Here is a 19954-nt window from a genome sequence, read left to right on the forward strand (position 1 = left end):
GTATAGAAGTCAGTGTCTTGTAATTCAGCATGACTGATATTCTTACTCTTTCAGAACAATGATTTCTGCGTATACCTAGTTCATTTTTAAATAGGTTTTTTTATTTTAATGTTTTTGAGACAAGCTAACTTGACACTTTCTTATGCAGTTGCTATTGATCGTGAAGAAGTTTGTTTGTGCATATTTAAGCCTGTTGGTGAATTCTAAGAATGATCTGGCCATGGCTCATGTTTTAAATATTCCTGATAGAGGACTTGGAAGAGAAGCCTTCACTGACCTAAAGCATGCTGCACAGAAGAGACAAATGTCCATTTTCCTGGTATGTGTCAAATCAGCATTAATCTTTCAAGAATACATATTTGGAGTAGATCAGAAGTAATGAAACAATTATAAAAATGTGAGTGCTGCGTCTTTAAACTCAGATGTAAGGCTGAGAACAAATTGGATTCAGGCTAACCTAGCCAGTCAGGACAAATAACCGGGAAAAGCACATCTCTTAGACTAGAGCAAAGAGCTTGCAGAGTAGGGTAGATGCCTACTTGGACATCAGTTGCAAAGGTGAGCAAGGAAACAATTTGTGTGCATGTAAACGCAAGTTGTAAAAAGGATATGGGAGCAACAGAAATCAAAACTGTCTATCCAAAGTAATAACTAGAATCCTGAATGAGTATGGTATGCATACTGATCTGGATTAACTTCTTCCCAGTTTAGTTCTCAATATGTTATGCATGCATTTTTCTTTTGCTTTAACTAAATTTTTCTTTGTTTTTAATACATTTTTGTTTTACTACAAGCTTTGTGATTTAGGCTCTCTGGGAATTTCATGCAGACCATATCAGAGCAGTGAAAATTCCCTCCAAGAATAGTGAGTGCAAGAAGAGTTTTGGAGCATATTCTGCTTACAATAAGTGTCAAAAGGGCACAGATATAGAGGTCCTTTCTCATAAGGTGTAGCACTGTCAGGAATACTGTTTTAATTACACATAGTTGATAAGTAGATGAGAACTTTGTTCAAAGGTCTCCAACCTTTAAAGCACCCAGTTGTGTGCTTTTTTTTTTAAACAAATACAAACTAATTTTGAATCTGATGTTACGAGTCATTTTGAATGGAGCTAGAAATAGATTTAGTATATCATGTTCTTTAAATACTTGTCATTGTGGACCCCACTGTAAATGGGCATGCACCTCATGCATGCAAGATCAGATTCTTTTGAATAGCAGTGTCTGTTGGGGCCATACATTCACCCTGTGTCTTCTCATGCTTCTTCACAAGGGCTTATGCAGCAGCTGTGATCCTACCTCACTTCCCTCTTTCTGCTTATGGCAGCAAGATGGAACCTAGTGAGTGTGTGACTCTTTTTAGATACTTTTAAAAAATGTTTGTTTTAATTAAATTTATGAAGAAATTTTTCATCTTTACACTCTCTTCATTTGGATGTGCCTTGTCCCTGCAAAAAAAAAAAGGTGGTGGGGGGGGAGTTCCTGGAGACCATGCCTGCGCAGTCGGACAAGGTGCTGGGTGTCAGCTACTATGCCTCATAGTGGACTCCATACTGTCAAGGTTTAAACCTTGCCCATCCTGTGGGAGACTGATCCCTTTCAAGCATGGACAATCAACGCCTCTTTGCCTAGACTAAGCTATCTACTGCCTGGACAGGTACTCTGTGTACAAGTCCTTTTCACTCCACTCAAGCTACATCTATTGGAGCAGTCCATATGTGTCATTTTGGAACCGCAGGAGATGGTCACTACCAGAGCAAGGCAAGATAAACCTGTATCTGCCAGCACTTCCTTGAGCATACATGTAGAGATCAAGCACTAGAAAGAATCTGAAGAAAGCACCAGCAGAGCCAGCACTGGTGACTTTGATGCTGGCCAGGTCCCCTTCAACACTGGCCCGTCCTTGGCACTGAAAACCTTGGCACCAAAAATGGACAGCCTTGGTGCCTACCCCAGGCAGGAAATCTAGCACCTGTGCTTATATATAAAGATAAGGCTCATTCATGGAGCTGAACAGATCCCAAACATAGATGCAAATGTTAAGGGAAGTTCCATAAGGAGGAAAGAAAACATGATTTCTCAAAGGACCGAGCATATGAGTCCTCCACCAGATCAGGAGTGGCAGAGGGAATGAGACCTCTGATCTTTCCATCTTTCATGGAACCCAGAAAAGATCTGAGAAATACTCTGGAGGAATCTGAATTATCTCCAGAGTGTTTCCCTGCAATGGAAAGAAACCATCAGCGCCAGTGCCCTATCAACCTATGGCGCTGCCTTTCAAAGAGAAGATATGCTCTTCTATGCCATTGTTGGTGTATTCATTCTTGCTGGTGTTGAGGAGAGACTCTCCTCTGCCTTTATAGTGTGACCCTAAGGAGGACACCTGGGAGTCCTTATTAAGAGCACTGCCCCAAATGTGTGGCACTGGGCTAGCCCTAGTCAGGCCAGTATCCATATGACATGATACCTTGCCCATATTGCCTTTACTGGAGACTGTCATCTCATGCATTTAAGAATAGATTCCTTCCCCACCCCACAATGCTTACAGGAAGAGTGGGTGATTGCATCATTAGCCAGTCCTCCCACACTAGAACTGAACATGGCCCCCAAGAGGAAGACATGATGACAGAGGGATCACAACAATCCCTGTCTCCACCCACAGAGTCTTCATCAGTGCCAGAATAGGCCCTGACACCAGCCCCAGTGCCAGTGATAGACTAGACTATCTACAGCCTGGACAGGTACTCTATGTACAAGTATTTTGAGTGCCATAATGCCAGTCAGAATTGTTCTCCCTGTTAATGAAGGGATCCTGGAACTGGTCAGAGGACTGTGACAAATCCCGGCAACTCTTCCTCCCACTTTGAAAAGAATGGAGTCGAGATATTGGGTGCCCCTCAAAGGCTTTGAACACTTTTATGCGCATCCAAACCCAGAGTCTTTAGTTGTTTTGAAAGTACAAGAAAAATCAAGGTCCATAAAAAGCATACCAAAGGATACAGATCCAAAAAAATCAGACCTCTCTCTGGATGCAAGACAGAGAGACTGATCAACATAATTCTGTTTGGCAAATCGGGGCTAGTAATTTATCAAAGTACTGTTTTCTTTCTTGGGTGAAGGTCACTCTCTTCTCATCCAAAATCCAAGAGAAACCAGGATGAGTTAACGGAAATCATTAAGGAGGACTAGATGGTCATCAGAATGTAGCTATGGGTGTCCATGGACACAACTGATATGGCTATAGGGTTGATGGCTGGGCAGTCACTAAGAGAGAGGCCTCATGGCTCCAGGTATCTGGTACACTGTCAGCTGCAGGCCACTTTGGAAGACCTGCCCTTTGAGGAGATGGAGCTCTTCAGCCAGAAAATAGACTAAGTACTCTGCTCCCTCTTAAGGCAATGCTATTTTCCTTAGGGATTTACGTGCTGGCCCTCTATAGGAAACCTTAAAAATGTAAGCCCCAGCAGAGGACACAGTCCTGTTTCTGTGGTTGTCAATCAGAGCACCCAGAGAGAGTCCAGGTACTCCAGGGGGTGACTTTTTTTTTTTTTCTCCCCCACTTCCTTGGCTAACCTGACTCGCTCTCAGTAGCTGCAGATTTGATGGGAGTGTTGAGAGTCACACTGGAGTCAATCTGGAGCTTTCACTTATCTTTGGGAACCACCTTGCCCCTTCTTCACCACGCCTAGGCAGCTTTCACAGCTGACAAATGGGCACTAGAGGCTATCCTGTCCATTTCTAGACATTATCCGTACCAACTTTCCTGCCCTGTCCTCCTTCAGGGATCCCTCTCATGAGAAAATATTACAACAAGAAGTGGTCTTACTGCTTTATCTAGGAGCCATGAAGTATCTACAGAGTACCGGGGAAGAGGGTTTCTTCTCCTTCAGGAAGAAGAAAAAATATCAGAAGAAAGGGGTCTTAATCCTATACTAGACTTTTGACAGAACAAATACATGATGCCTGAGTTTCAGGATGGTAACATTTGGTCTCCTCTTGACTTTCAGGATGCGTACTTCTACATAGCCATCCATCCAGCCCACAAGAAGTACCTACGATTGACAGTGGACTCAATCATTACCAAAACAAGGTACTATCATTCAGGCTTTCCATGGCATTTAAAAATCTTCACTAAGTGCTAAGCAATATAGTGGCTCATTTCAGAAGGAGGGGTAGCCACATTTATGATTACCTCAACAATTGGCTGATCACAGACCTATCTCAGGAGGGGATGGCTGTGAGCCTGAACTACGCTCTCTCCCTATTCTCTCAGCTGAGTCTCTTGGTGAACAACAAAAAAGTGTCTCTCCAATCACAGGTGTTAGTGTTCACAGAAGCCTTGATCAATTCCAGGTCTGTGGGAGCATACCTTCCCAATGACAGATTCCTCTCAGTGCAACTGCTATTACTTGCAATAAAAACCAAGTTGTCAACAACAACAACATTATGAACGTGTCTGGGGCAGCTAGGCCCTATGTTGGCATGCATGTATGTTGCACTGCTTGCCAGACTTCCCCTGTGGCCACTCTGATTCTGGCTAGGGTCACTCTATTCCCCAGCAAAACACCCAAATGAAAAAGAATGTTGTGGTTCACCTCTTGGCATTGCAGAACAGAGATGGTGGAAGGAACCCAAAAACAGACATGGAGGTGTGCAGTTCTACATCCCACCTCCTAACAAGAAGTTTAATTACTAGGGCATCAGGAGCAAGTGAGGGAGCCCACCTAGACCATCTACAGATGCGAGGGACCCTGTCCTGGGAAGACTTTCAGCTTCATGTCAATGTCCTGCATGGACTTACTATCTGGTCTTCAAAATTCTGCAGTGCTGAACCTGATGGGCAACAACTCTGTGATGCACTACATCAACAAGCCAGGAGGTTCATACTCATTTCTTCTGTCAGGGGACCATCAGGTTATGGATGAGATGTCATTGACTTGGGATAACTCTAATGTCCCATCTCCCAGGAATCAGCAACAACCTGGCAGACTTCCTCTCTACGCAGTCCTTGGCCAGTCACAAGTTCTTCCTGTGGAGATCCATCATACACCCATTATTCTGTAGCTGGGTCGGTTCCTATGGTAGACATATTTGCCACCCAGGACAATTCCAATTGTCAGAATTTCTGTTTCAGAGGGGTCATGAGCCTGAGATCATTGCCAACTCCTTTCTTCTGTAGTGGAATCCAAGCTTCCTTTATGCCTTTCCACGGACTCCGCTTTATCCTCAGGGTGACTTCCAAAATTGAGACAAACAAGAGGGGCTCCATACTGGCAAAGGCAGCACTGTAGTCAGATACTTCATCTAGAATTTGCATCTGATAGTCTGGATGTTGTCTGGTTAAGTGCCATAAACAGACTGCTCTAGATAAGTCCAGGATATCCTGATACAGAGCAGGAAGATGTCCACAGAAGAACTTATTTGTCAAATTGGAAGAAGTTCTTTATTTGGACTGCCCAGTGGGGCCTGGACCCTATTCCAGTTTCAGTACTGGAGATCTGCTACTACTTCCTTCATTTTACTATGCTTTGGCCAGTTGAGGTCCACCTTGCGTCATGATCAGTGGAACTAGAGGGGCTGTCACTGAGGAGACACCATGGGACCAGGGAACACAGATTTAGACTGGAAACAACTCAGCTACATGGACAGAGCAGTTCACAAGGTTTAATAACGTTCCACTTAACCTGTATTCAGCTTCATTTATGCAGATGAAACATACTTCTCAGCAATTTTTGCTTGCCATTTGCCTGTACAGTTATGCTTGGTCTCCACTCATTTGATGGATCTGATTTCCTCAAGGGCCTACTTCCTCCTGAGACCTCAACTTTGTCCTCTCCAGACTATCTTCCTAGTTGCAATTGCATCAGCCAGGAGAACGAGGGAGCTCCAAGTACTTGCAGCAGGGCACACAATGTTTCATGGGGTTATGGTAGTGCTCAAACCTCAATCCAAGTTCATCCCCACGGTGGCCTTGGAATTCCGTCTGAATCAACCCATAAATCTGCCTGTCTTCCTCCTGAATTTATATACACTAGAAGTTTTCCTGAGCCTTACTTTACTACATTGACAGAAACAAACTGTTCAGACTGTCTCCCTTTTTTTTTTTCCTGTCTGTCTGTAGACAGGCCATCTCATTACATTCTGATACCACTTAAATAATCTTTGTATCTCCCTGTTATCCATTGGCTGGTGAGCTCCTCCCACTGACCATCAAGGCTCACTACACCAGGGCTCAAATAACATCCTCCACCTGCTTCAGAAATATTTCCAATTCCAAGATCTGCAAACCAACTGACAAGTTGTTTTGTTTGTTTGGAGGGGGGGAAAAACAAACAAACATGCATTTGTCTTAGTTGCCAGAGCTGATGCTAGATTCGGAGAGCAATACTAAAATCTCTGATCAACTGAGGAAGTTGATACTACTCATCTTACTATCCCGAAGGAGAGGAGTGTTTGTCAGTCACCTATAATGGGAGCCACACTGACACGTACAGGGAGAGAAAAGTTACGTACCTTACACTAACTGATGCCCTCCATCCTTGCTTTTCAGAGTCCTCAGCTACCATGGGCTTCAAACTGCAAAGAAACTGAGGGAGGGTTGCAGCAGCTCTGCCTTTGATGTCCTTGTGTGGGAGCACAAGGAGGCACAAGGTGTGTACGTGGCCCTGACAAACACTGCTATTTGAAAGAATTTGATCTTGTGTACATGAGGCGCATGAGCAGCTACAGTGGAATACACTGATCCAGTGAAAAACCACTGTTACTGTAGGGTAAGTAACCTTTATTTATGCTGAAGCAGCCGAACTCCTATGATCTTATGGTTGAATAAATATGGAAAAAATTGTGAAACCTCAGTTCTAGGATTATTTCAGCTCTTAATGTTGTATAAAAAAAGTATGTGTTTGGACTGGATTCATTACCCTCTCTTTCTGAGTTGCCAAAGGGGAAACTTCTCTACTGTATAAAGAAGTCTTCTCTTTTTGGCATCTTTGTCTAGGATAAATTACATGAAGCCAAAATATTTTCCATTGAGGAGGCAAGGTCCTATGAACCACATGCAATCCACAGCAAATCTTTAACAGAGCAAAGATATGAATGTTGGCAGATCTGCTTTCTTTTTTTGCTAGAATTATTTCAGTTGTACTGTTTTCAAGTCCTCAGAGGTCATAAGATGTGTATAATCTGAAGTTAAAAATTATATACACAATTACTATTGCATCTTTGCAAACAGAGATAGGATTGTCAAAAGTTTTCTTTACCTAAAAGAGATAGGAGTAGAAAACTAATTCTTCTGAAAGTTGCTGTAAAATTGTAAGTGTAAATTCTGCTTGGGGCAGTCTTATTTTTATTATTTTTATTTACTATATGTATAGATCTACTACATAAATATATGAAAACTTCACTATATTTATATAGTAGATAAAACTGACCTGATTTTAGAATATATAACTGACTTGATTTTCAGCAGTGATGAACATCCTGAGCTCTCATTTGATTTTTCTCCTCTTTCCCCTGAAAGAAAGTTGTGGGTGTCTGGAAAATTAGGCCACTTCAGTGACTAACTTTTAGTCACTCTCACTTTAGAAAATGTTCATAATGCATAGTATGTCCCTGATCCTAGTTATAGCCACGAGTAGGCCTGTTGAGTTCAGCTTGCGGGCAAAAAGTTACTCACGTGCATATATCTATAAAATAATGCACAGTGATTTTTTAAGCTTAATTTGGCAAAAGGCAGTGCTTAATTACTTGGACCCAATTTTATATTTTGTTTGCAGACCTCCTATTAATGCTGCACTATTTTAAATCATGAGCTTGCAAATGGTTGTCACCAAGCATAAAGTTTACTACCATAAGTTGACCATTGACTTCACTAGGACTGTTCATGCTAGCAAGCAGCTGCCTTTTGACTTGGGAGACGATTACGACTTCAAAACAATTGATAATTTTCTCTTCTTAATGTTATACACGTCTTCTTTTACCACTATAGTTCTACCTACCTAAATATTTTTTTGGTAATAGATGGCAACATCTTTCATCCGAATGATAGAACTTGGAGGAAAAGGTTATGCACCTTCACCATTTGATACTTTAAGAACCCATGTAAAGGGACTTTCAGACTTTGTTAATTTTATCGACAAGCTGGAAGAAATCATCGGCGAAGTCCTGGATCCACGGTAATGGAGTTTCCCTCTTTTCTTTCTGGGTGTGGGGGTATTCTTGGTTTGTTTGTTTTTGTTTTCAGAATTCTCTAAATTCAGTTATTGTTTGTTGATAGTGGTGTGGGATTTTGTTTTGTTTTTGTTTTGTTTTTTCGCCCTAGGAGTCGTAAATGTTTATAGCTTAAACTGTGTAGCTCTAGAAACTTTATTATTCATTGTCCCTATTGTTTTCACCCTGTTTGGGCAGCAGGACCAGCTGTCTTTTGGATTAAAATTTTCTGATTCCAGACCTTGGTGTGCTCATTAGGTCCCATAGAAGACAGCAATGAAAGGATCCTATCTTGTGGTCTCTTTCAGGGATAGATTCTAGCTACGCCTGCTTCTTGCTTATTCCAGTAGTTGCTGTTGAGTTCCAGGTGGTTTCTGGTTTCCTGAGCGTTCCAGTGGTATCCTCAAGATGTAAAATGCTCTCAACACTTTCTATATATTTTGATAACCATATAGTCGTTATCATTGTAGTGGTTCAGCTGTCTGGTTTTGTGTTTTTTGGAGAATCCTCTTTTGTTAGCACTTGTAAAACCTTACCTCGAATCTGTCTTTGGGCTCTTCTGTAGTCACCACTACTGCCGCACAGAAAACATCCAGTGCGGTTTCCCTCTGTACTATTCTGTAAGGGGTGTGGGAGGACTGAGAGAGGACGAGGGAGGAAGGAGGAATGGCGTGCTTTGATTTCACCTCTAGCACTGACTGAAGGCACTGTTGCTAGATGCTGATTTTTCCATTGCACAGAGAGTAAATAATGTTGTTTGTGCAGTCTTGTCTCCCACATGTAAGGGTAAGTAAGAAAGGCAGGGAAGAACAAGGATCCAAATGGGATTCCCAGAAATAGTGAGGAGCGCTTAAAGAAAACAAGATGCTTTACAAGTATGTTTTGGGTGCAAAGGTGGTGGAGTAGCATTGTATATCAAGGATGAGTTAGACTGTAAAGAAATAAGAAGTGATGGAATGGTTAAGACAGTCTGTCTGGTCAAAAATCACATTGGGGAAGAAAGCTACTAGAGCCTCTCCTGGGATAGTGCTTGGAGTGTGCTATAGACCGCAGGGATCCAATCTGGTTATGGATAGAGACCTCTTTAATGTTTTTAATGAAGTAAATACTAATGGGAATTGTGTGATCATGGGAGACTTTAACTTCCCAGATATAGACTGGAGGACAAGTGCTAGTAATAATAATAGGGCTCAGATTTTCCTGGATGCGACAGCTGATGGATTCTTTCACCAAGTAGTTGCTGAACCAAGAAGAGGGGATGCCATTTTAGATTTGGTTTTGGTGAGTAGTGAGGACCTCATAAAAGAAATGGTTGTAGGGGACAATCTTGGTTTGAGTGATCATGAGCTAATTCAGTTCAAACTAAAGGGAAGGATAAACAAAAATAGATCTGTGACTAGGGTTTTGATTTCAAAAGAGTTAACTTTAAAAAAAATTAAGGAAATTAGTTAGGGAAGTGGATTGGACTGAAGAACTTGTGAATCTAAAGGCGGAGGAGGCCTGGAATTACTTCAAGTCAAAGTTGCAGAAACTATCAGAAGCCTGCATCCCAAGAAAGGGGAAAAAATTCATAGGCAGGAGTTGTAGACCAAGCTGGGTGAGCAAGCACCTTAGAGAGGTGATTAAGAAAAAGCAGAAAGCCTACAAGGAGTAGAAGATGGGAGGGATTAGCAAGGAAAGCTACCTTATTGAGGTCAGAATATGTAGGGACAAAGTGAGAAAGGTGAAAAGCCATGTAGAGTTGGACCTTGCAAAGGGAATTAAAACCAATAGTAAAAGGTTTGATAGCCATATAAATAAGAAGAAAACAAAGAAAGAAGAAGTGGGACCGCTAAACACTGAGGATGGAGTGGAGGTCAAGGATAATCTAGGCATGGCCCAATATCTAAACAAATACTTTGCCTCAGCCTTTAATAAGGCTAATGAGGAGCTTAAGGATAATGGTAGGATGACAAATGGGAAGGAGGTTATGGAGGTAGATATTACCACATCCGAGGTAGAAGCCAAATTTGAACAGCTTAATGGGACTAAATCGGGGGGCCCAGATAATCTTCATCCAAGAATATTAAAGGAACTGGCACATGAAATTGCAATCTCATTAGCAAAATTTTTTTAATGAATCTGTAAACTGAGGGGTTGTACCGTATGACTGGAGAATTGCTAACATAGTTCCTATTTTTAAGAAAGGGGGGAAAAAAAGGTGATCCGGGTAACTACAGGCCTGTTAGTTTGACATCTGTAGTATGCAAGGTCTTGGAAAAAATTTTGAAGGAAAAAGTAGTTAAGGACATTGAGGTCAATGGTAATTGGGACAAAATACAACATGGTTTTACAAAAGGTAGATCATGTCAAACCAATCTGATCTCCTCATTTTTGAGAAGGTAACAGATTTTTTTAGACAAAGCAAACGCAGTGGATCTAATTTACCTCTATTTCAGTAAGGCATTGATACGGTTCCACATGGGGAATTATTAGTTAAATTGGAAAAGATGGGGATCAATATGAAAATTGAAAGGTGGATAAGGAACTGGTTAAAAGGGAGACTACAGCAGGTCATACTGAAAGGTGAACTGTTAGACTGGAAGGAGGTTACTAGTGGAGTTCCTCAGGGATCAGTTTTGGGACCAATCTTATTTAATCTTTTTATTACTGACCTTGGCACAAAAAGTGGGAATGCGCTAATAAAGTTTGTGGATGACCCGAAGCTGGTATTGTCAATACAGAGAAGGACTGGGATATCATACAGGAAGATCTGGATGACCTTGTAAACTGGAGTAATGGAAATAGGATGAAATTTAATAGTGAAACGTGCAAGGTCATGCATTTAGGGATTAATAACAAGAATTTTAGTTATAAACTGGGGACACATCACTTGAAAGTAACGGAGGAGAAGGACCTTGGAGTATTGGTTGATCACAGGATGACTATGAGCCACCAATGTGATATGGCTGTGAAAAAAGCTAATACAGTCTTGGAATGCATCAGGTGAGGTATTTCCAGTAGAGATAAGGAGGTGTTAGTACCGTTCTACAAGGCACTGGTGAGACTTCCTCTGGAATACTGTGTGCAGTTCTGGTCTCCCATGTTTAAGAAGGATAAATTCAAACTGGAACAGGTACAGAGAAGGGCTACTAGGATGATCTGAGGAATGGAAAACTTGTCTTATGAAAGAAGACTCAAGGGGCTTGGCTTGTTTAGCCTAATCAAAAGAAGGCTGAAGGGAAGAATCGTTTAAACTCAGTACCAATGTGGACATAAGAACAAATGGATATAAACTGGTCATCCGGAAGTTTAGACTTGAAATTAGACAAAGGTTTCTAACTATCAGAGGAATGAAGTTCTGGAACAGCCTTCCAAGGGAAGCAGTGGGGGCAAAAGACCTATCAGGCTTCAAGACTAAGCTTGATAAGCTTATGGAAGGGATGATATGATGGGATAGCCTAATTTTGGCAATTAATTGATCTTCAACTATTAGTGGTAGATATGCCCAATGGCCTGTGATGGGATGTTAGATGGGGTGGGATCTGAGTTACTACAGAGAATTCTTTCCTAAGTGTCTGGCTGGTGAGTGTTGCCCACATGCTCAGGGTTTAGCTGATTGCCATATTTGAGGTTGGGAAGGAATTTTCCTCCAGGGCAAATTGGCAGAGGCCTTGGGGGGTTTTCGCCTTCCTCTGTAGCGCGGGACACGGGTCACTTGCTGGAGGATTCTGTGCACCTCGAAGACTTTAAACCAGTGCTTCTCAAGCTATTTGATGTGGGGGACCGGCAATTTTTTTTTTTTCCAGTGTACGCGCAGACCAGCAGCCGATGGCTCGCAGACTGACACCGGTCTGCAGACCACCACTTTGAGTCGCACTGCTTTAAAGCACAATTTGAGGACTTCAATAGCTCAGACATAGGTTAGAGGTTTGTTACAGGAGTGGGTGGGCGAGATTCTGTGGCCTGCGTTGTGAGGGAGGTCAGACTAGATGATTATAATGGTCCCTTCTGACCTTAAAGTCTCTGTTTCTAAAGATGAAACCTGCCTTGAGAGACAACACAATGTTTCTGTTGAACCCAGAGAGATCCTGGGCTTTCTAGGTCACAACAGTAAAAATGGAAGGAAAACTCCCACTGAGGAGGGCAGATGGACCCTCCATCCCCACTTTTACTGACTGAGACAAATGGAACTTTTGGCTTGTGCTCAGCTTTGTAAGGAGAGACAGACTACAGCTGTAGAGATCGACTCTGCAGGGGGCCCCTAGCAGGAAGAATACTGGTGCTTTTTATAAGCAATTGGGGCCCATGTTCTGCAGCTCATCTGAGAGGCACGCACACGCAGTATTGCAGGATACTTCTTTTACATCCTACACTGAAGGAGTCTGGGCTGGGACTTGGTCTTCTGCTTCCAGTTAGTGTGGTTATTTCAAACATGATATATTCCATTAATTACCCAGATGTTGGACCTGGCTGGGGAAGAGGAAAGGAGCCAGAAAGCCCTTTCAAGAGCAGAGATTACCAAGGATTGAGCCAATGGAGAAGTCTTTGGTCTAGGCATCCATGTACTCTGGAGAGGCTGGGTGGCTGCTAAGGAGTAGGGCAGGCTACTTTGGAGAGCAGTTGCCGAAGCAGACTGAGGGAAACAGGAAATGGGTATCCAGCAAGGTGAGAGGGCTGGCATCTTCTATGGATGCAGTGAAGACCAGGTCCCTTTGCATAAAAACCTTGAGACAAGAACTGTGTGGCTTTCATGGGAAGCAGAGGGGAAGGAATCACTGGAACTACAGGAAGCCTTAGGATCATGAGAGGGAATAAGAATGATCTGAGGCTGAGGAGCTGCAGTTGGAGTGGCAGAAATATCTAAGGAGGTGAAGAAGCAGGAGGCTACTGTAAGGTCCAGGAAGAGGGAGAAGAAATAACAGCTAAAGGGCGACTTCCAGAATTGGGGCAACTGGGAAACCTCAAGTCCAGGAGCCCCTGTACCCTGTGAAGGCAGAGAAGTTTCTGCTAGAGCTGGGTTGGCTCTAGTACATGTCTGCAAGCCCCAGGAAGGGCACCTGGCAGGTATTCCAGCCCCATATGTATACCTTCTAGTTACCTGCTCTCATGGATGTCTTCCCTCTGTCCTTTTCTTCCAGCCATCATCCCCTGCAAGGGTATGGTCTCCAGAGCGCCCCGTACTCCAGGGAAGAGGACGGAGAGCATGTGCAGATTCTGTCCTGCCCTGGGTCAGGCAGTTATGCCAATTCCTAGAAACAGCAATACACTAGATCCTCCCAGTTCCACCTCCATCAGAGTCTACGGAGAAAGAGAATGGAGCAGTCAAATCCCTAGCTACTTGGGAAGCCTCCATGAGTCTGTTTAGGCACACAGGAGTCTGCACAGGCACCAGCATTAGCTAGATTTTCCAACATGAATAGATATCTTCCTGTCCCCATTATAGGGAGTTCAAAGGAATTGTTCTAGTGGCAGCAGTTTCTTTGTGCTGCTGACTCCCAATTCCAGAAGAAAACCTAGTCAGAGAAGGGAAGGAACCATTTCAGCTCCAGCAGCTCTCATATGGCCTGTAGCTACAGTGTACGGATCCTTGTGAGAAGCCCCTCATACTGGCTAATGGGACATTCTCAACCTGCAGTTGCAGGAGAGAGGCAGATTCTAGCTTCCCACTCCACGTAGCCAGGATGGTATAGATATTGCAACCGGAGGAGGGAAGCTATCAGCAGAGTCAGTTCCTGGGGACCTGTCACTGTGTGTTGCAGTGCCCTGTACATGTTCACTCTAACATTAAAATAATGGGCACCAAGTGATCTGTTGCTGACAGAGAGCCCTTAACAGGACTGAGGCTATCTAATGCAGAAAACACGAGTGGATGCTGCCATTTCTGGGGTTGCTAGAACAGCAGCAACCCTAGTAGAAGCAGCAGCCCTGGAGGATCTACTGAATAGAAAAACTGAAGTTTTTCTGAAGGGAGGCTTCAAGTCCTTGAGTTTGTTAACAAGCTCCAAATTACACTGTGTATGCACAGAGAATAGCAGTCTGCTACTTGCAAAAGCTCTTCAAGTCTCTGGAAGCTAAGGGCAAGTAATTCAAGCTAGTTAAGGCACTGCTGTTCCTCTGTTAAGCCTCTCATCCTGTGAGGTGATGTCAATGTGATTAGAATTAGTTCTGCTCCATGGCCTTATCTATGTCAGCTAGGAGGTCCCTGCAGAAGAAGCAGTCTTCCAAAGGACTAACCATTCTACCTTTGAAAGTCAGGTGATCACAGAAGTCTGTTCCTTCTTGGAAACTCAGAGGTAGCTAACAAGCAATAGGAGCTTTTAGCTGGAAGCAATATTTAGCATCAGAATGGTTAAGGTATTCCTCATCCAATAGAAAATAATCAAGCTGCAAAATCAGGGTCCCATATTTGCTGCAGGAAGAAATATACTGTAGTATTATGGAGCTGGCTGTCAGGAAGTCTCAGAGTAATCATGAGTTACTTCAGCTGTTCATGTTGTCATAGCGGAAAGCAGAAATGGGAGACAAAAACTCATACAAAAAAGGGTTGGTCAGTCATTGAAAACCTACACCTTGAATGTTCTGGAGTGAAAGATATCAATTATGGACACCAGCTCACAGACCGAAGTGACCGGGTTGGCACTACTTACTTTACCAAGAGCCCAAAATTTTATCTGGGGGGGCAATTGAACAACACAATGACAGGCATAAGTGGGGGATACGTGAAGGGTAGGACATGATCAAGAATATAGATCTGCTAGTCTTGAGTAAAACAAAATCTATTTCCAGTCTGTGAGGCAGTCACATAATGGGAAAGAAACTCCAGTGATGGATTGGCTGAGTGGAATCCAGTTGAATTCCAAAGTATGACAATCCTGACCAAATATGGCACAGACCCCAAGTGGACCCATGAGCTTACAACAGACATAGAAAGATAGGGCTGAGCATTTGACTGATCCAAAAATAATTGGTCTATTCATTGGTCAGATAATGTCAAAAATGATTAAATACTTTAAAGCACTAATTTATTAGAACAGTAACAAAAAAGAGGCAGACCATAAAGTCTTAACTAGGTTTAGCCTTAGACACTTATGCCTAACTAAAAAAAGAAGTTGTTTAACTAAGGGTACGTCTACACTACCCGCTGCCGGATCGGCAGGTAGTGATAGATCCCCAGTCACTCTGCTGTCGACTCCTGTACTCCACTGTGGCAAGAGGCAGAAGTGGAGTCGACAGGGGAGCAGCAGCAGTCGACCCCCTGCCAAGTCGACCTAATATACGTCGACTTCAGCTACGCTATTCTCATAGTTGAAGTTGCGTATTTTAGGTCAATTTTCCTCCCCTCCATCCCCCCCAGTGTAGACCAGGCCTAAGTTACTTTAACTCATAAAAATGCAATACATAATGAAATAAGGTTCTAAAAATATGAAAGAATTATTCTTATTTTTAGCAATGTTAGATTAACATTTAAATGTGAGTATTGTTCAAAACCGAACAGTTATAAAAAGAAAATTAAACAAACACACAGCAATTTTAGTTTTTAAAAAAGTAATTTTGAAATGCATGCCTGTCAGGTAGGCATCAGACCAGACTTGTCAAATATCTTGCTTTTCATATCTCCTTTATCAGCTTCAGTGCTTCGTCTGTATCTTTGTTGTCCTCATCGAATCCATCAGTATCTCCTTCCTCTTCATCTGCTGAACTTTGAATCAACTCTTCAGCTGCCATTTTCTTAAATTGTGATACATGGTTACCAGATTCCCAGCAGTGGAGGTCTTCAGTGTATTTCTGGTTTTGAAATGGATGATTCCCCAAGTCGACCAGTTTTGTTCCACATATGCTGAAGTACACAGAAGTGTTAAAAGAATTTCTGCTACTGTAGCTAGAGTTCTAGGAGGACATGACCCTTTATACGAGGAAGCAGCAAGTTCTTTTGATTCATCTGCTGGATTGTACTTCACATTGTTTTATGACTGAACAGTCTGCTGCTTGCTTTATAAGTTGCTACCTCCATCAGAGTTGTATTTTTTTTTTGTTTGTATATCCTTTTAATATTTACAACAGCCACTCTGAGATCACAAATTGGATCAAATTCATCATCAGAAAGGTCTTGGTCCTGGAAGTGTGGATCAAGAAGGAACAATCACTTAATATTGCTGTGATAGTATTTTGCGATTTTTTTTCCCCCCTCTTCAGCTTCTGTAAATGGACTGTGTTCAGTATCTCAAATATGTTTCTTAACGTCCAAGAACTTGTTCTTTGCATCAGACAGAATAGAACAATCATTTTCATTTTCTCAATGAACTGAGCTACAGATTCAAGCAATGAAATTAATTTTAAATTCTGCATCCTTTAGGCATAGTCAAGAATTTCAGTTTGGATTACTGGGGGGGCACACCTAGCCATCCTTTCTTCAGCAGCAACTGAGTGAAGAGCCTTCTTGCATATTTTAAGATACCCATCGAGTACAAAAGGTTTACTCAATGTGGATGAAACTGAGTGCTGTACTAAATTATGCTGGAAAAAATGGCTGCTGGTACTTGTTTGCTTTTTGTAAAACTTGACAATGCTTTTAATTTTTGACATGAGATGAGAAGATTGTCATATCTTCAACATCACTAGTGAAAAGCTGCATTATATGGGCAGAAGGTGTGGATTCTCATTTGTCAACAAAAAGCCCAAGCTGCTTTCATGTTAGCTGCATTGTCTGCCACAACAGAAATAATTTTCTGTGGACCCAATTCATTGATTGTATTTTTAAACTAGACGGCAATATATTGGGCTGTGTGGTGATGCTCAGCTGCGCATTGGAATGAGTAAAACACTAGCTGTGGAGTTGTTACCATGAAGCTGATGACACCCTTATTTTGAATATTGCTCCATCCATCAGACACTAGACACACATGAGGAGCTTGCACGATAAGAACACCAACTCCTGTTCACATTGATCGCTTCAGCATTCAGAAGACTTCTCACAGGCAGTTTCCTACTTGGTATTTTGCACACTGGATACAATTTATGAAAAAAATCTTGCATATAAGGTTTTTCAAGTATATGAAATGGTGTAATGCTGGTGTAAATACCTCTAGCAAACATACTGTCAAGTTTGTCTTTGGATAGAATGTCCCATTATCAGAAAAGCCTCTTAACACAGATTTGAACGTCTGAAGACTTTCCAGAAGTAGAAGTTTTCAATGCTGAACCAGATGAAGCAGCAAAAGTCTTATTAAAAGACTGAAGAAATGAAATTAGGGTCACTATCACTGTCACTCACATCACTATCTTCATCAGCGGACTTCATGCTTCAAGACGCTGCTGAAAAAGACTGAGTTTACACAGAAGAAGACCAACTTTGATGCAGACCAGTTTTCCCTTTCTTCCTGTTTGACTGCAATAATCTCATTTTTGACAGAAACTGGACACATCCCAAGAATGCAACAAGTTTTGTTCCATTCTATCTAATGTCACATACTCAAAAGAATAGAACTTGTACTTTAGATACAAAAGTTTTCCCATGTTCATGTCTAATAAACTTCCATATAAATGATTTTTTTACTTTCCAAGGCTGCATAGTTTGTTACTGTTTTTAATGTTTCACTACTTTCTGGAATGCTCTCTAGATCAGTGGTTCTCAAAGCTGGTCCGCCGCTTGTTCAGGGAAAGCCCCTGGCGTGCCGGACCCGTTTGTTCACCTGCCGCGTCTGCAGGTTCGGCTGATTGCAGCTCCCACTGGCTGCGGTTCGCCGCTCCAGGCCAATGGGGGCTGCGGGAAGTGACGTGGGCCAATGGGCATGCTGGCCGCCCTTCCTGCAGCCCCCATTGGCCTGGAGCCGCGAACCACGGCCAGTGGGAGCTGCGATGGGCCGAACCTGCGGACGTGGCAGGTGAACAAACGGGTCCGGCACGCCAGGGGCTTTCCCTGAACAAGCGGCGGACCGGCTTTGAGAACCACTGAAGTATCTTTTGTATTTTAATCAACCAGTAGCCATTCAGTTCTATTTGTAACAGCTGCTGTTCCAGAAGATTCCAGACAATCAAAATGTTTTCAGGCACAGTTCCCCATCTGTCCCAGGATGCTTAGAGACTCCACATTGCATAGAGGGAGAAGAGGATAGGTAGCAACTCCTCCTCCATGCAGCAAACACAATGGGCTCAAACTTCAGCAGGAGGAGGAACAGAGCAGGAAGGGAGAGAAGGGACCTCAATATAAATGTGATGTCAGCCCCATTATTAGCATAGAACTTTTCATATTCTTTACAAGGTTTGGCTGGGGATAGATGCAGGAGGTGGACGCATGGTTTATGAAGGGGCTATTTGTTGAGAGGGAGAGGAGTGAGGGTTTATTTACATGGGCATTTAACGTGGATTGTTTGCTTTGTTGAGGATGGGAGAAGTGTTGGGGGCAGGCGTTAATAAGTATGATATTTTGTTGGTTAAGGAAAAGGCTTAATGGCTGTGTACGTTTTTCTCTTTGTGTTGTGGAAGGAGGTTAAATGACTGAACCCTCCTCTCCCACCCCCACTCCCTTTTGGAATTAATTTCTCTGTCTGGTCAGTTTAGATTGTAAACTCTTCAGGAAGGGACCATGTCTTTTAACTTTATGCTTTGTAAACAACCATGGACATTCCTTGCAACTAAGAAATGGTTGAGGAGGCCCTGGAACTAACAAATATATCCACAGTTTCTTGTAATAGATGACTTTCGGGATAAGAACCAAGTAACAGAGCCCAGCTTGCCTAGTCTAATTGTGAAGTACATGAACCTGAATGATTCCATGATAAGCAAATACATACAATGACAATTGACACCTTTCTGTGTACTTGAGGATTTGAAGAACCTATTTCTCTTGGTGTACTGCTGTAAAAACATCCATAGATCCACTGGTATCAGCAGTTCTGAAGATCCTTATTCCTTCAGATCAGTTTGGAGATGGGCCTGAGTGCCAGTTACATTAAGGTTCAGTCTCTCTAGAATGCCATCATGAAGTTTCCAGGCTTCTAAAAGCTGTAGATAAGCTCCAGCTCCATGGTCTGACCCTTGGAGTTTGATTTATGGTCACATAAATCTCTGAGTTTAGGGAGGAGCAGTCTGAGTAGACCAGCAGCAGGGGTGCTGTGCCTGGGTGGGGCCCTGGCTTCCCTGTGTAAAACTAGCCACTAAGTGGCACTGTTGCATAGCTCTTAAAATTAGTAATAAGAGCCTGAAGCAGCCACTTCAAGCACTCTGATCAACACTTTTGGTGAACATGCAGTTCTGGAGAGGATCTTTGTGAGCCCCATGAACCATCATCTTTGCAGTTGCTTATGCAGTTTATTCAGCCTGAGGCTGAAATTAACGATGAATATGGGTAAGTGGATCAGGCTTCCTTTTGAGAAGGAATGACTCAATTTCTCTTACTTTGTGTGCAGCCTTTGTAAAGCCACACCCACACCCATTTGAAGGCTTAGGTGATTGTATTTTAGGTAAGAGAAAATGAGGCAGTTGTGGTTGCAGAGCTTTATACAGCCTTGCACTGAAGGTTTGGATCCACTTGTTAGTTACTTGGAGGCCACCTGAATACGAACTGCGTTCTGGACGGCTGTGGAACTTTCAGCTCAGAGTTGTCCATCTCTTAGGAGTGTGGATCTGCAGAGGCAATATACTCCGTAAACCTTCCATTTATATAGGGACTCTTTAAACTTTCACTGTTACAATTTTTCATGTAAGGGACGTCTGTTTTCAGTTATTTTGGAACATTTACAATGTATTGCAATTCAGTGAAATGGAA

General features: G+C 42.6%; 1 protein-coding gene across 4 annotated transcripts in view; it reads left to right on the forward strand.

The window, feature by feature from the left end:
* Positions 1-19954, forward strand: part of PARPBP (PARP1 binding protein) — a 91256-nt gene that overhangs the window by 22286 nt on the left and 49016 nt on the right. For all 4 annotated transcript variants that reach the window (XM_077828439.1, XM_077828449.1, XM_077828462.1 and 1 more), the window contains 2 exons: positions 149-319; positions 8020-8174. In XM_077828439.1, the coding sequence (XP_077684565.1) occupies positions 149-319; positions 8020-8174 (326 nt within the window). The remainder of the gene's footprint in view (positions 1-148; positions 320-8019; positions 8175-19954) is intronic.

Source organism: Eretmochelys imbricata, chromosome 1 (assembly GCF_965152235.1).
Source record: "Eretmochelys imbricata isolate rEreImb1 chromosome 1, rEreImb1.hap1, whole genome shotgun sequence".
NCBI lineage: Eukaryota > Metazoa > Chordata > Testudines > Cheloniidae > Eretmochelys > Eretmochelys imbricata.